Source organism: Muntiacus reevesi, chromosome 3 (assembly GCF_963930625.1).
Source record: "Muntiacus reevesi chromosome 3, mMunRee1.1, whole genome shotgun sequence".
Taxonomy (NCBI): Eukaryota; Metazoa; Chordata; class Mammalia; order Artiodactyla; family Cervidae; genus Muntiacus; species Muntiacus reevesi.
In genome coordinates, this window is record NC_089251.1 from 172,107,246 (window position 1) to 172,123,634 (window position 16,389).

The 16,389-nt window shown below is 51.1% G+C and overlaps 1 protein-coding gene and 1 pseudogene across 1 annotated transcript in view; both read left to right on the forward strand.

The window, feature by feature from the left end:
* Window positions 1–6,127: 6,127 nt before the first annotated feature.
* LOC136165152 (UL16-binding protein 3-like) overlaps window positions 6,128–16,389 on the forward strand; it is a 58,435-nt gene continuing 48,173 nt past the window's right edge. The window contains exons 1-4 of the mRNA XM_065931146.1: window positions 6,128–6,286; window positions 13,464–13,715; window positions 13,942–14,217; window positions 14,878–15,010. Of these exons, the coding sequence (XP_065787218.1) occupies window positions 6,214–6,286; window positions 13,464–13,715; window positions 13,942–14,217; window positions 14,878–14,993 (717 nt within the window). The 5' untranslated portion in view covers window positions 6,128–6,213 and the 3' untranslated portion in view covers window positions 14,994–15,010. The remainder of the gene's footprint in view (window positions 6,287–13,463; window positions 13,716–13,941; window positions 14,218–14,877; window positions 15,011–16,389) is intronic.
* On the forward strand, window positions 6,880–8,391 carry LOC136162856 (tyrosine-protein kinase RYK-like; annotated as a pseudogene).

Below are 16,389 nucleotides of genomic sequence, written 5' to 3' on the forward strand. Positions count from 1 at the left end.
CCAGTGACTGGTGCCTTTACCAGGAGAAAGAAATGTGGACACGCAAAGAAGACACTGATACAGGAAGACAAGACCCATGAGAAGAGTGTCATGGAAGGACAGAAATAGACACGAGCTCCGCAACGCCAAGGGTTTCTGGGAACCACAAAGCTGTGCACGGTACCTCGGTCATGTCTGCCTCTTTGCGGCCCCATGGACTGCAGCCCACCAGGCTCCTCTGTCCATGAGATTCTCCAGGCAAGAATACTGGGTGGGTTGCCGTTTCCTTCTCCATGCAACCACCAGTAGTCAGGAAGACACAAGATAGAGCCTCCCTTAGAGCCTTCAGAGAGGGCCCTACTGACACCTTGATTTCAGACTTCTAACCCTAACAGTGTTGAAAGAATAAATTTTGTTGGCTTCAAGCCAGAGTTTTTGGTAATTCTTTATGAAGACTTCACTGTCCCAAGCAAGCTCGCGGGGGCTTAGGCTGCATTCCCAGCGCAAAGGGAACTGGTGAGCAAGAACGAAGGCAGGAGAGCAGTTTTAGAAAAGAGCCAAGAAACAGACCCAGGGACGTCTAGAAACATGACGCCTAGTAGAGGAGGTAGGAAATACCAGCGAAGGGAACACTAATCAATACATGACAATGGGAGAACTGACTAATCCTGTAACTAAAAGAGGATTTCTATTTAGCACAACACACAAACGTTCATTTTAGTTTGATTAATGCATGAAGGTGACTGTGTGGACTCGGGTCTGTATGCCAGTAGGAGCATGTTTGGTAAGTAGTTTTAGATATGGGGTTGGAGCATTAAAAAGGAGAAAGGCACGATTCCAGGTAGGACCCAGACAGAGACCTAAAATTCCTGGCTCAGCCCTGGGGTGGAGTCCTGGCATCCAGCCCCTTCCCAGAACCACCCTGAGCTGTGTGTGGCTTTGGGGCAGCTGGAAGGGCCAGTATCTTGGGGAGAACTGGTCAGTGTGACTGTGTGTGTGTGAGAGAGAGAGAGAGAGAGAGAGGGTATGCATGAGAGGAGGAGGGCAGGAGAGAGGAGTGACTGTGTTAGCTGCTCAGTCATGTCTGACGCTTTTCGACCCTGTGCACTGTAGCCCTCCCGGCTCCTCCGTCCATGGGATTCTCCAGGCAGGAATGCTGGAGTGAGCTGCCATTTCCCACTTAGGTTGTGTGGGGCAGTGACACTAATTTGTGATAGGAAGGCGAATGTGAAGAGAGTGAGGGAATGCTGGAAAGAGTGTCTTGGATGTGTGGAGAGCAGCCACAACTAGTGTGTGAGAATGTTGGGACCCTTGATGTGTGTGTGTGTGTGTGTGTGTTTGTGTGTGTGAGTGTGGATAGGTGAGCCTGGGGCAGAAGGGGAGTGGACAGTATGTGTACGCAGAGGGCCTGGGAGGGGATCCCCTGGGGACCCAGAGAGGAGGAGGAGAGTGAAGGGAAATGCCGTGAGGGGAAGGTTTCTGGAGGGCAGCGGAAGTAGACGGGAGCCTTCTGTGTGGAATTTGTGTGAAGCAGTGTGTACAGACAGTGTGAGGAAGCCAGGGTCCCTGAGGGAGGGGAACGCGGTGTGACTTTGCAGAGAGTGGAGAGCCAGTGGGGCAGGCAAGCGGGCACTTGTGTGTGAAAGGAAGTGTGTGTGGGAGGGGGGTGGGGTGTGCACAGAGGGAAGCGGGTGTGAGGAGACCTGCACGGACAGTTTCAGGAAGGGTGATGTGCGCAAGCATGGAAAGATATGAGTGAGAAGCGTGAAGCCTGTGTGGGGAGCACGTGCGTGTGAGGGGGCTGTGTGGGAGGCTGGAGAGTCAGGGGGGCTGTGGGTGACGAAGGGCGCTGTGGACGCCGAGGGGGCTTGTATGTGTAACTCTCGGGGCTGAAGTGTGGGAGGACACATGTGCATGGAGAGTGTGGGGTGAGCAGTGCGTCAGGACTAGTGTTGAAGAGGCCTCAGAGGTGACCGGCTCCCCAGCTTCTTCCTTCTCTGGACCTGGACCCTCTGGCCTGCACGGCATCACCCCGAGGTCCCAAGGGAACCAAACATTGGCCAGGGACAGGGAAGAAGCTGTTACCCCCTGTCATTTGCTTTCTTTTTTTAGCTTGGAAACACGACACAAAGATATCTGCCTTGTGACAGGTGTCAACCAGGGTCACCTGCCTTCACCAGCTGATGCCTCCCCCAGGCCCAGGGGCTGAACTGCATTCCCTCCCTCAGCGTCTTGTCAGCCTGGGGCTTCCCTGATAGCTCAGTTGGTAAAGAATCTGCCTTCAATGCAGGAGGCCCCGGTTCGACTCCTGGGTCAGGAAGATCCCCTGGAGAAGGGAAAGGCTACCCTCTCCAGTATCCTTGGGTTTCCGTGGTGGCTCAGCTGGTAAAGAATCCACCTGCAATGTGGAAGACCTGGATTCGATTCCTCGATTGGGATGATCCCCTGGAGAAGGGAAAGGCTACCCAGTCCATTATTCTGGCCTGGAGAATTCCATGGACTGTATAGTAGGACACGACTGAGTGACTTTCACTTTGGAGCCTCTGAGAACTAGGATTCCCTTCAATCCCCTCCTGCCTACTAAACTCGGTGGGGGGGGACTCCTGTGGGGGGCACAACCGGTTGGGGAGGAGACCCACCCCTCTCCACCGCGCCCCTCCCACATCTCCAGGCCCAGACCCCTCACTCTCCCCCAATTCCTTCCTCCCCAGGTCGCCCTTCTCCGCACCTTCCCTCATCTCTTACAGCTCATCGCAGGTGTTCCCAGGTCTGTCCAGAAGCTCAGGTGGGAAGCTGAGTGTCAAAGAATTGATGCTTTTGAACTGTGGTGTTGGAGAAGAGTCTTGAGAGTCCCTTGGACTGCAAGGAGGTCAAACCAGTCATTCCTAAAAGAAATTAGTCCTGATTATTCTTTGGAAGGAATGATGCTGAAGCTGAAGTTTCAATACTTTGGCCACCTGATGTGAAGAACTGACTCATTGGAAAAGACTCTGATGCTGGGAAATACTGAAGGCAGGAGGAGAAGGGGATGAGAGAGGATGAGATGGTTAAAAAGCATCACCAACTCAATGGACATGAGCTTGACCAAGCTCCAGGAGTTGGTGATGGAAAGAGAAGCCTGGCATGCTGCAGTCCATGAGGTCACAAAGAGTCAGACATGACTGAGAGACTGAACTGAACTGAACGGAACACATCAATCACTTCCCACACACCCATCTTCCGATACCATCACATTCAGGGCCAAGGTTGCAACAGACGAACTTTGCAGGTCACGTAAAGAGTGAGTCAGCACTCCCCATGCCAGCTAGCACCTGAGTTCTCTCACAGACACTTAACTCGGCTACAACTCCATTGTCACTCCAGCCCTGATGTGAGGTGGAGGCTCCACGGGGGCATTGGAGAAATAGACTTTCCTTCATTATGACAGTAACAGGTCCAAACCCTTGCTTCTCTTGGAGGAGAATTAATGCCTTGAAGACCTGCTCAGAACAGACCCAGACCCTGGGGGAGACATGGGGCAAGGTCTCAGAACCTGAGGCCATTCAGCTGGAGAATTGTGGGCCCAGGGTCAGAGGTGGGAACCCGGGCCTAGACACTCTCAGGGGAAGGAGAATGTGTGTGTGCTTAGTAGCTCAGTCATGTCCAACTCTGTGACCCCATAGACTGTGACCCACCAGGCTCCTCTGCCCATGGGATTCTCCAGGCAGGAATACTGGAGTGGGTTTCCATGCCCTCCTCCAGGGGAGCTTCCCAACACAGGAATTGAACCCAGGTGTCCCGCATAGCAGGCAGATTCTTTAAGGTCTGAGCTATTGAGACGCCATAGAAGCAGCTTGAATGACAATCGACAAATGCATGGATAAAGCAGATGTGGCGGGGGCTTTCCGGTGGGCCAGTGATAGGAGTTCGCCTGCCAGTGCCGGGGACACAGGTTTGACCCTGGTCAGGGAAAGTCCCACGTGCCCCGGGATGACTGGACCCTGAGCTGTGGGACCCCAAGCGAACCAGAGCCAGCGCTTTGAGACAGGAGAAGCCTCTGCAGCGAGGCCTGTGCGCACCAACCCTGCTCTGTCCCCAAAGTCTGTCCTTGTTGCCCTGCAGGTTCCCTGGACCCTGGGGCTGAGACACGTTAGCTTTACTCCTCATTCTCTGACATTTGTTCTCCTTTCCCCTACAAGGAACCTTGCACTGGTCAGAATGGCCATACTGAAAAGTCTTTGAGTTTGAGGATGCTCCGGGACTTGGTGATGGACAGGGAAGCCGGGCGTGCTGCAGTCCATGGGCTCACAAAATTTCAGACATGACTGAGCGACTGAACTGAACTGAACTGAACAAACAATAAATGCTGGAGAGGCTGTGGAGAAAAGGGAACCCTCCCACACTGTTGGTGGGAATGTAAATTGATACAGGCACTATGGAGAAGGGTATGGAGATTCCTTTCAAAACTAAAAACAGGGCTACCATGTGGTGGTGATTTAGTTGCCAAGTCATGTCCTACTTTTTGCCACCCAAGGGACTCTGGCCCGCCAGACTCCTCCATCCATGGAATTCTTCAGGCAAGAATACTGAACTGGGTTGCCATTTCCTTCTCCAGGGGATCTTCCTGACCCAGGGATTAAACCCAGGTCTCCTGCATTGCAGGCAGGTTCAGAGCTACCATATGATACAGCAATCCCACTCCTGGGCATATATCCCGAGGTCATAAGTGATGGAGAGCGATAAACTGGGAGGTTAGGATTGACATATACTCACTACTATACTTAAAATAGATAACCAACAAGGACTTATTCTGTGGCATAGGGAACTGTGCTCAATATTCTGTAATAGCATAAATGGGAAAAGAATTTGTAAAAAAAATAAAATAACTAGTTACATGTATGTGTATAATTGAATCACTTTGCTATACACCTGAAACTAACACACAGTTTTCTTCAACCATATACTCCAATATACAATAAAAATTTTAATTAATTAAAAATATAAATATTGATATTGAGCATCTTCTCACGTGCCTGTGGGCCAGTGTAAGCCTTCTTTGGAGAAATGTCTATTTAGATCTTCTGCCCATTCCTTGATTGGGTTCCTTGTCTTTATTATTGAGTTATAAGAGCTTTTCATATATTTTGGAAATTAAGCCCTTGTCACCTGCAAGGATGGCATCATTTGCAGATGTTTTCTCCCAGTCTGTAGTTTGCCTTTCTTATTTTGTTTCTGGTTTCCTTTGCTGTGCAAAAGTATATAAGTTTGATGAGGACCCATTTCTTTATTGCTTTTGCTCATCTTTTTGTTTTCTGTTTCTACCAGAGTAGAAGCCATCCTGAATTGGCCTTCTTTCAGGAACTTTAATTTCCCCTGGATGGTTGCTGGGAGGAAGAGAAAGTTTTTATTTTGAATGACAAATAATACTGGATCATTATAACTTATGTAATTTTCAAAGATTGTACAATTCTACAAAAAAAAAAAAAAAAAAGGAAGGACAAACAACCTGTAGAATTACACAGAATCCTTCTTCAAAGTGCATTGGCATTGACATTTTGAAAGAAAAATAAACACATGGGACCGAAGCACATTTGCAGGGTGATGAACAGGCCTAATTTCAATACTGCTGTGTCTGTGGGACTCAGGAATTCCGAGGAGAGGGAGAGAGATGAGAGAAGGGCAGGTCAGTGGAAGGGTCGGGGCACAGACAACGTTTATCATTACGTTGCCACTGGAACTGGCACCGGAAACAGTAACTGGGTTGGCTGAAAAGCTCCTTCAGGTTTTCCTAAGATGGTGTGGGGAACCCTGAGGAAACTCAGTACAGTGACAAGGTCAGTGATCATCCAAGGCAAGCTCAGGATGGGGAAGGAGGAAGCCCTGAGCTCTCCCTTCCATGACCTTCTTGACAGAAATTCTTCCCTGACCTCTGATCAATTTGTATTAATTAGGGAGACCAAAATGACAACATGATCTAACTAGGAAGAGTCTGGCTATCAGCCCAAGCACAGCTCAAGTACAGCTCCAAGCAGTGGGAGGAGGAGGCCATGGCAACAGTCCCTGCAGAGGCGAGTGGGGCAGAGTGCAGGAAGGATGGTGACTCGGGTGCTAGCCAGGCCCCGGGGCGTGGCCTCCCCGCAGGGGAATTTCTGGGTCCAACTGAAGTGCAGAGCTTGCCTTCCCGGAAAGGATCCGCTGCGCTGACCTGGCACCCTCCTCTCCAGCAAAATCGAGATCCAGGTGGCAAAGGGAGAGATGGGTGGCCCGGAGGCCTGTCTTGGCTTCCTGGTCCTGCTTCTGATTGTCTGGTTCAGCGGGACGCACGGCGGTGAGTTCCGCCGGGGAATCTGCGGGGGAGTGGGCCGCGGGGAAGTTGGGTGAGTTAAAACCTAAACAGGGATGGTGGTGTGCGCGGGGATTCGCGAAACTTCTTTCGCGATGGCGCCGCCGCCCCCTCCTCTCTCCCTTCCCCTGGCCCCTATACCCCTCGGTGGCTCTCCCGGGCAGAACAAGGTGCCTTGGGTGAAGCAGTAATGCGGGAATTTGGGAGGTGACGCTAGGAGAAGAGGGGGCCGGGACGCTACAGGGAATGCTGTTGAGGCCCCCCAGGGCCCAGCCTGCCCCTTGGGAAGTGGGAGTCCTGGAGCCCGGCGGGCTGGGACCAGTCTGCCTCCCCGCGGGGAAGGGACCCAGAGCCGCCCCGAGAAGCACAAGCCCGCGATCTGAGCGCAGAGCCCCTTCTGTTCCCTACTGCTGTCGGCCCTTGAAGGACCAGCGCTCTTTATCACCGATCAGTTAACACCTGCAGGGCGTCCAGGGCTAGGAGAGCTCGGCAGCTAGGGCGGGGTTGGGCGGGGGCGGCGGGCGGCGGGCGGCCTAGCTTCTTCTGGGCGGTGGAGGCTGGAGCTCCGAGCCGGACGGATGTGCGGGCCGGTGTCCGGGGACCGGTATTCCAAAGGCCTCCGCCGGTGCCGCTTGGGTCCGCTAGGCTGCCTGCCGCCCCGGTGCCCCCTGCCCCAGAAACTCCCAGGCACTGTATCAGCGTTTGGGCTCGAGCTGTCCTGTCCTGGCAAAGTAGATTCTGAAGTTGTGATTCTAAATGCAGCTCAACTTGACAGTACCTTCTGAAAGCTTCACAGTCTTAGAGCTGCGATCCAGAAATTGAGGAAGTAAAACTTCAGCCTTGGACAAAACGACCAGCAGAGGAACCCATTTATGATCCTGTACATGCGGCTCCAGCCGTGTCTACACGTGTGTTTTATATCAGCCTAGGGATTTGCTGTCCAGGTATATTTCTTGTAGCACTAGTATTAGCTGTTTTGCATCTTCATAATGTGAGAAGGATTGAATTGGAAGATAGCATCAGCACCAGCAGTAGTTCCCAAGGGCTGTCTCAGTCCCAGTCGTCCCCAGATGTCTCAGTATGTGAGAGGGAACACACCCAACAGTACAGCCCCCATCTCCAGTTATCCTCCCTTGTGGGTAGAGGAGTAGGACTCGAGAAGTGTCACTCTTTTGGAGGCCAAAGCTAAGTGAATGGTATCAAAGTATCTTTCCAGGGAGAGGAACTCAAAAGATGTACTCTAAGAAGATGTCTTTTGGTGTACTTTCCATGGGGGTTATGTAGATGAAAAAGATCCAGATAAAGAGCAACAAGCATTTGTAAAAACAAAGACCAAGCTTCTGAAATTCAGGTGATAACGCCGCTCCCTGAAAGTTGTAAGCTAGATCTTCATCACAGAAATCTTCCTATTACCCACGTGTGAACAGAAGAAGGGGAAAAGCCCATGGTGGATTGCCTTACATGAACTGGGGGTACCTTACATTGTTTCTATGACAGTGCAAATATGTAGGGGCCATCAGTCCACAGGCAACTTCTCAACAAAAGCTAGTTCACATGACTGCTCAGATTGCCTGTGGAATGAGCTACCTGGTCAGAAGGAAGTCCTCCACAAAGACCTGGCAGCTAGGCGCTCTGTCATTGAACAACTTCAAGTTAAGAGCAAAGCCAGTTCCTCTCCAGAGTCTTGTTCTCCAGGGACTCTCACTGTCTGGGGAACAAGAAAAACACAAGATCCATAGACGATGTTTGAAAGTCTGGTTAATAATGAGTTCTCCAGCCTTCCCTGGTGATCCAGTGGCTAAGACTCCAGACTCCCAATGCAGGGGCCTGGGTTCAATCTCTGGTGGGGGAACTGGATCCTGAATGTCACAACTAAGAAGTCAGCATGCTGCTACTAAAAGAGCCCAGGTGTTTATGACTCTGGCCAAATGCCCTAAGTGGACATCTACCTGTTTGATGTGGCTGAGTACCTGATAGAGGGTTACCAAATAGCCCATGCTATCAACTGTCCTGATGAACCATTTATGTGATGGGTTGTGCTGGGCCTTCGATCCAGAGGAGAGGTGTAGTTCCAGCAAAGGCCTGGTGTCTCACAGAGGTCTGTGCAGCCCTGTGGGCCTGTGTCTGACTCTCCTGTCACAGTCCCCCAGTGTCAGGAGGAAGGTGCCTGTCGAGACCCGCTTGGAGCCAGCCTGTCACATACATAACCCAGCATCACAGAGGTACATTTGTCTTCCAGAACAACGTGCCTTAGGAATGCTTTAGCATCTGAACTTTTGAAGACAGACATAATGATGTGGAATACATTCTCAACATCACTTTTATTAGCTTTATCTGAAATTGTGTAAATTATTTACACATAGTTGCCTTGAGGTATAGGTATTTTCTTACAAAATATTTTAAAAATTGTTTAAACACACATATTTGAACTAACAATCTTACTACCAACTGCTTTTTATTTTCTTAACTTCTACAAGATAATGCATGTGATTCACCTTTAAAGTTTTGCTTTCTTTCACTAGTTTTGGAAATGTTTTGCCTTCAACATGCAGTACTTTTTCTTAGGAAACAAAAATGGTCCAGCAGTTATGGGCTAATGCCCCCCTCTCCTTTGCTGCAGAGTAGCTGCCTTGGTCCAAAGTGCCTTAGGGGAAGCCACAGGTGTGAGGAGAGGATAGTGGCCAGATAACAATTCTAGTGTCACATCTAGGCCAGCTGCTGGTGGGTCTTGTTTGCTCCCTGTGGCCCTATTATGCCAAAACACATAATCACTTCTATCCTGTGCTGGCTGGTTTAGCATAACTAATGATTAGGGGTTGATGAACCCACATCACGATGGGCAACTGTGACATTCCATGACCAGAGACCGCATCTCTGCCAGGCCCCAGGATCACACCAGGAGTCACATTTAAATAGTGTGATTTTCCCCACTGGAAGTGACATGGCCTAGCTTCAGGACACTCAGGGTCTGTGTTGTGAGTCTTCAAGTAGAAAATGGCACATAACACCTTTCTGACCACAGTTACCTCTGATGTCACTGGTTCTCCTGGGTCATCTGCCCAGGAAACAGCTCCAGCCATGCTCGTCGTTTACCAATTGTGACTGCTTTTGTCCTGGGACAGCAAATTGCAGCAGAGACCTAGGGTGTGTGAAGCCTAAAATATTTCTTATGTACCGTTACAGGAAACCTATGGCCACAGTGGTAATTAACTGGAGCTAGGATAGGGACCACACCCCTGAAGCCCTCCAGAGGTTGTAGCTTGGTTACTTGTCTCTCTATTTCCTCCAGGATATTGTGTACACGTACTATTGGGGGTGGGGAGGTAGGGTCTGAAGTCTGAATCTGGAATTCACTAATATAGAAGCCTTCAATCCATGATAATTTACTAGCTACTCAGGTCTCCATGCATGTCACAAGTCCAGAGTATGTGAAATGACGGCTGTGTGATCACTGGACCCAGTGATAACCACCGTAAGCAGAGCTTTAACTGCTGTCCATTAATACCCTGGTAGTCCGAGCATCATTTCAACAAGGGGGACCAGAAATGGTATGGACCTGACAGAAGCAGAAGATATTAAGAAGAGGTGGCAAGAATACACAGAAGAACTGTACAAAAAAGATCTTCACAACCCAGATAATCACGATGGTGTGATCACTCACCTAGAGCCAGGCATCCTGGAATGTGAAGTCAAGTGGGCCTTAGAAAGCATCACTACGAACAAAGCTAGTGGAGGTGATGGAATTCCAGTTGAGCTATTTCAAATCCTGAAAGATGATGCTGTGAAAGTGCTGCACTCAATATGCCAGCAAATTTGGAAAACTCAGCAGTGGCCACAGGACTGGAAAAAGTCAGTTTTCATTCCAATCCCAAAGAAAGGCAATGCCAAAGAATGCTCAAACTACAGCACAATTGCGCTCATCTCACACTCTAGTGAAGTAATGCTCAAAATTATCCAAGCCAGGCTTCAGCAATGCGTGAACCGTGAACTTCCAGATGTTCAAGCTGGTTTTAGAAAAGGCAGAGGAACCAGAGATCAAATTGCCAACATCCACTGGATCATCGAAAAAGCAAGAGAGTTTCAAAACATCTATTTCTGGATTATTGACTATGCCAAAGCCTTTGACTGTGTAGGTCACAAAAAACTGTGGAAAATTCTTAAAGAGATGGGCATACCAGGCCACCGAACCTGCCTCTTGAGAAACCTGTATGCAGGTCAGGAAGCAACAGTTAGAACTGGACATGGAACAATGCAGGGAGCCAGCCTGAACGTACAGGCCCCTTACGGCCCTAAGAGAGAACAAAAGGTCTCTCTTTGTCCTGCCACCCCTTCTTGTTAAAGTATAGACTGGCATTTGTCTCCTTCAGGGAAAAAACACCCCGGTGACCTTTCACCTGTTTTCCTGGTGCTGATAAACTCGTCATGCTTGAAGCCTGTTTTCTATCTAGTTAATGTTCTATTGATATTAATCATGTTGGGCGCTAGGATAATGCTTTACTGATCTTAAGTGTAGGAATTGAAAACATCTGTGCCTGTAGCTCTGCACGTATGCAAACCCTCGATCTATTTTTAGTAACTCCTGTTAACATATATATAGGTGTGGTATTCTTCAATAAAGTTGTCAGAATCAGACACAAGCTGACTCTGTCCCTCTCAACCCCATCTTTCTGAGTTTTATTTCCTAGGTACTCTGGTAATTGCGTTCTCGACCAGTTCGTTTGCCGGCAGGCTCCGGCAGAACAACAGACTGGTTCCAAATAGGAAAAGGAGTCCGTCAAGGCTGTATACTGTCACCCTGCTGATTTAACTTCTATGCAGAGTACATCATGAGAAATGCTGGGCTGGAAGAAGCACAAGCTGGAATCAAGATTGCCGGGAGAAATATCAATAACCTCAGATATGCAGATGACACCACCCTTATGGCAGAAAGTGAAGAGGAACTAAAAAGCTTGTCGATGAAAGTGAAAGAGGAGTGTGAAAAGATTGGCTTAAAGCCCAACATTCAGAAAACTAAGGTCATGGCATCTAGTCCCATCACTTCATGGGAAATTGATGGGGAGACAGTGGAAACAGTGTCAGACTTTATTTTGGGGGGCTCCGAAATCACTGCTGATGGTGAATGCAGCCATGAAATTAAAAGACACTTACTGCTTGGAAGGAAAGTTATGATCAAGTTAGATAGCATATTAAAAAGCAGAGGCATTACTTTGCCAACAAAGTTCTGTCTAGTCAAGGCTATGGTTTTTCCAGTGGTCATGTAAGGATGTGAGAGATGGACTGTGAAGAAAGCTGACCACCGAAAAATTGATGCTTTTGAACTGTGGTATTGGAGAAGACTCTCAAGAGTCCCTTGGACTGCAAGGAGATCCAACCAGTCCATCCTAAAGGAGATCAGTCCTGGGTGTTCATTGGAAGGACTGATGCTGAATCTGAAACTCCAATACTTTGGCCACCTCATGTGAAGAGTTGACTCACTGGAAAAGACCCTGATGCTGGGAGGGATTGGGGGCAGGAGGAGAAGGGGACGACAGAGGATAAGATGCCTGGATGGCATCACTGACTCGATGGGCATGAGTTTGAGTAAACTCCTGGAGTTGGTGATGGACAGGGAGGGCTGGCGTGCTGCGATTCGTGGGGTCGCAAAGAGAAGGACACGACTGAGCGACTGAACTGAAGGCGTGCACCTGAAGGAGTAGTTAATTCCTTACTAACACTTAGAGGGCGGTCCCAAGGAGCTTACAGTATGCCTTGCCAATTCTTGGCAAGTCCCGTCTTTTGTTATGGGGCTTCGCGTATGCGACTGGAGACTGTTCTCTCATCTCTCTCTTTTTGAGAGACTGAGCGACTGAGCTGAACTGACCTGAACTGAACTGATGATGCTACCGTTCCTGTGCCTGATACTAGAAACACACTAGGTGCAATGTGAGTGTGAGTGTAATTTCTGCTTCTGCAGGTTCACTTACCCGAGTGAATAATGACGTGGCTCTTTGGGAAAGAATGGAAGGACTTTTGCACTAGATGTGGTGATGAAAGGGCCCTCCCCTTTAGAACATGGCTTCTTTCTCTGGTGATACCTTCTGAGAAGTGGCTCAGATCTGGAAAATGGGCCTGGATCAGATGTTTGGTAGTGATGGCTGCTTTTGGCTTCCTGATCATCCAGGTTGTATGGTACAGCTTGTATCTAGGTTCCTGCCCATCTGTTTGCCTTTAGCATCACCCTGTGCTATGAGCCGGCATCATTTTCTCTGCAGTCAGGCCCTGGCTGGCACTGAGACTCTCCAATCACTTTGACTCCTGCACCTACTTTTCTGCTGACCTAGAGCACCCCCACCCGGAATCTGATTTTTCTACAACTTCCATCCATGTTCCTGATGGAAGCCCACAGAAACACCACTCCTACCACCATCCCTGATCTTCTGCAAAAGTCATCCTGGAGCTATTGGAGATGCTTCTCATCCACGCTTTGCTCTCGGGCTCCATAGAGTCCATCAGGCTTTCCCATGGAGCTGGTGGACTGCATACACTCCTGCCCTTTCACACTGTGTCCGCCCTGCAGATTCACTTCTCTGAGCCTTGGATCCCCTCCTCCACCACCTGCCTCGGAAGTTCTGGACTTGCTCTTTCATGCCCTGTGGGCCAGGCCTTTCTCCAGGCTTCCAAGACCCATCCTAGTGGGAGATCAGCAGCGTCTCCCCGGCCTTGCTAAGCCCAGTGACCCGTAATTATAAACTCTCCCTTCTCCAGCTTTGGGTTCTGTGTTCAACCTCCCCACCCACACCCCCACTGGTTGTGATCCGCGTCCTCAGGAACAGCCCTCTTACACTCTGCATCTCCCACAGACACTCAAAGAGAATCTGACATCCTGGGTTTGGGCCTTTCCTTCTGAACCAGCCTGGCCCATCTCTGAGAAACATGTGTCAGTTCGTGCCACGTGCGGAGCTTGTGAGCAGAGTGGAAACGGGGCGTATCCAGGGCTGTGGGGTTTCTTGCCTGCCTGAGACTTCGTCGTCTTCCTCAGTCGTGCCTGGTGAGGGGTGGGGCAGGCAGGGGTCCTGCTCTGTCAGCCCAGCCTGCAGACTTCCTCTGCTGCCACAGCCCTGGGCGAGGAGGCCTATGGGTCTTCTTCTCCCAAACTCACCCTCTCTGCGGTTTGCCTTCACAGACGCTCACTCTCTGTCCTATAATTTCACCATCGATCCTCAGCCCAGACCTGGACAGCTGTGGTGTGAGGTTCAAGGCCATGTGGATAGAGAGGTTTTTCTCTCCTATGACTGTGGTCATGCTAAGATCATATTCACAAGTCCATTGGGAGAAAAAGTGAAAACCACGAAGTCCTGGGAAACACAGATCGAAACTCTCAGAGACATCAGGGACCTACTGTATGACTTTACACTGGAGAAACCCAGGGTCACGGGTGAGTTAGAAAGTCCAAGTACAGGAGGAGCAGATTGGGGCTTTAAAATACAGCTGGATATTGGTCCTTCCCTAGTCATCATGAGAAAAGAGCAGGTGTTGCATGAAAGACCAGGGCCAGATCAGCTGGACCCAGGGGAGGTGGACCCAGGGGAGGTGGACCCAGGTGGGGCAAAAAATCTGTCAAGCCCAGAGGCTGAGCTCTTTCTTTCCCACGGTGGGAGCAGACCCTCTCACCCTGCAGGCCAGGATGACATGTCGCTGTGAGGATGACAGACACATCAGTGGATCCTGGCAGTTTGGCTTGAATGGACAAATGAGCCTCCACTTTGATTCAGAGAATGGACACTGGAGAGTGGATCACCCTGGAGGCAGATGGATGAAAGAGAAGTGGGAGAATGACAGAGCTGTGACCGACTTCTTGATGAGGGTCTCCATGCTAGACTGTCGGGCCTGGCTTCAGGATTTCATGGTGCTCTGGGAGAAAATGTTGAAGACCTCGGGTAAGTGAGAAGGGAGGGGAAAGTGACAGTCCCCTTATGGTGACATGGACCCTGTGTGAGTGTGTGTGTGTGTGTGTGTGTGTGTGTGTGTGTGTGTGTGCATGTGTGAGGAAGTGATCCATCGGAGGTGAGCTGTCCTGGGAGGACAATGACCCGGGGAAGCTCTGTCATACTCCTTCCTCTTCCACCTCCTGACGTCTCTCCTCACAGCACAGGCCTTTGGACAACTGAACATGGATTTTTGCTGATGCGAAACCTGTAGACATCTTTTTGAGTTCTGGGATCAAAAATTTGATCTCAAAAAGAGATCAAAAATCTCTTTCCAGAATCATTTTTCAAATGTCACCAATCCTCCTTCTGGAAATCTCTCAATACCACCTCTGCTGTCAGCTCCTGAGGACTCCATCCTCATGTCACCGTCTCTGATGTCACAGCAGGACTGAGTGGCTGTGTTGGAAACCTTGCTCCCCTTTAGCTTTCAGAGCCCCGTGAGGACTGGTCTCCTCCCTTCCCCCCATCTGGCCTGAGGACCTATCAGAGAGGCCTCCATGTGATGGGTGTAAACTGTCTGCACAGTAGGGGTACCAGAGTCAGGGGGGCGAGGAGGCATCTGCCGAGTTCAGGGTCTGGACAAAGCCTTCACTCTTACTCTCCTTGCAGCATCACCGACCACGGGCCCCCCTAGATTCCAGCCCAGGGCCACAGCCATCAAGCCCAAAGCCTGGATCCTCCCCGTGGTCCTCACCAGTTTCATCATAACTGGCTTCCTGGGCTGAGTCCTTTCCAGGAGCAGGTACTGAGGGTAGAATCCACAGGGAAGGCAGGGGCACAGAGCCTGGTGTGAGGAGGGGGAGGTGAATCCCAGCCGACCCCTGTGCCTCACTGAGTCTCCTCATCCTGGAAATGAGCAGGTGAATAGACCCCATATCACCTGAGCAGAACTCAGCCCTGAGTTCTGAGAGGTCCTCACTATCAGTTGACATTGTGAAAAGGGAGGGACCCGCACTAGGCTGAGGGCCTATTGATGCTGAAAGGGTTTGGCCACGTCCCCTGACTGAGCCCAGACTGCGGGCTGGCAGGGCCCAGGGTGGGTGGTGTGAGAACAGCAGGCGCTCAGGGTGAGGGCAGGACTCACAGGGACTGAGAGCAGCATGGGGGCTCCACATGACGTGTCAGCGGGGAGGGGACCCACCCAGGGGCCAAGATGAGAGGGGCCGGGCTCTCATCCCAGGAGGAAGGGGTGGGAAGACCTTTGCAGACCCAGCTCCAAAGGCCCATTCTCACCGGAAGTGGTTTAGGTCAAGCAGGCAAGGCAGGAGCCCCCAGCAGAGACTGTGGGAAAGGGCGAGGCCAGGCCTGAGCTCCTGGGGCAGCAGCAGTTCTGACTCAGCCTGTGGCCTGCCCGTCGCCAGCCTCCTGGGGACCCGGAGCCTCCATCACTGAGCGTCCCTGCCTTGAGCAGAGGTGCCTGGGGGTGATGGGCCTGAGCTGGGTTGGAGGCGCCCAGCTAGGCGGGACCAGGAAGAGATGGGGGCAGGGACCCTGGTCCTGAGAGCTGTGTGTGATGCTGGCTCAGAGGCTGGAGGGGAGCGAAGGAAGGAGGTTTGCCTGCAGCCCCCCAAGGCTGTCAGGAAGCAAGGCCCTTCCTCCGGGGACCTGCTCCCTGGCCCTTTAAGCCCCCTCGGGGAGGATCCGGACCTGAGTGAAGGGAGCAGGTTGATTCCTCACTGGCTCCAGTCCTGAGCCTGAGCAGGGGGTGTCACGGCCTGGGGTGACTCTGTGATGCAGGAAGGAAGGAGGAGGCGATAAGAAACTGCTGGGCCTGAGGTGGGCGTTGGGGTGGGGGACATAGGAGCCCCTCAGTGAGGGCGGGGCTGTAGCGGGGCTGGGGAGGGGCAGCCCCAGGAAAGTGACAGGATTCCTCAGCATCCTGGACCAACGCCCCTTTCTTTTTTGCAGGAGACGGTGCTCCCAGGAAGCCCGACAGGTGCTCTCTGGCCTCAGGACTCAGTCTTTGCTTGGCCGCCTTGGTTCCCCTTCTGTTCACTTTAGAGCCAGGAGGTCAGCCCCAGGAGTTCCGGGCCTGCCTTCCGATTGTGATGACAAGTGGCTGCACTGTCTCGTGTCTCTTGCCACATCTGGGAACAGACTCGTCAGTCTCTTTTTATTCCC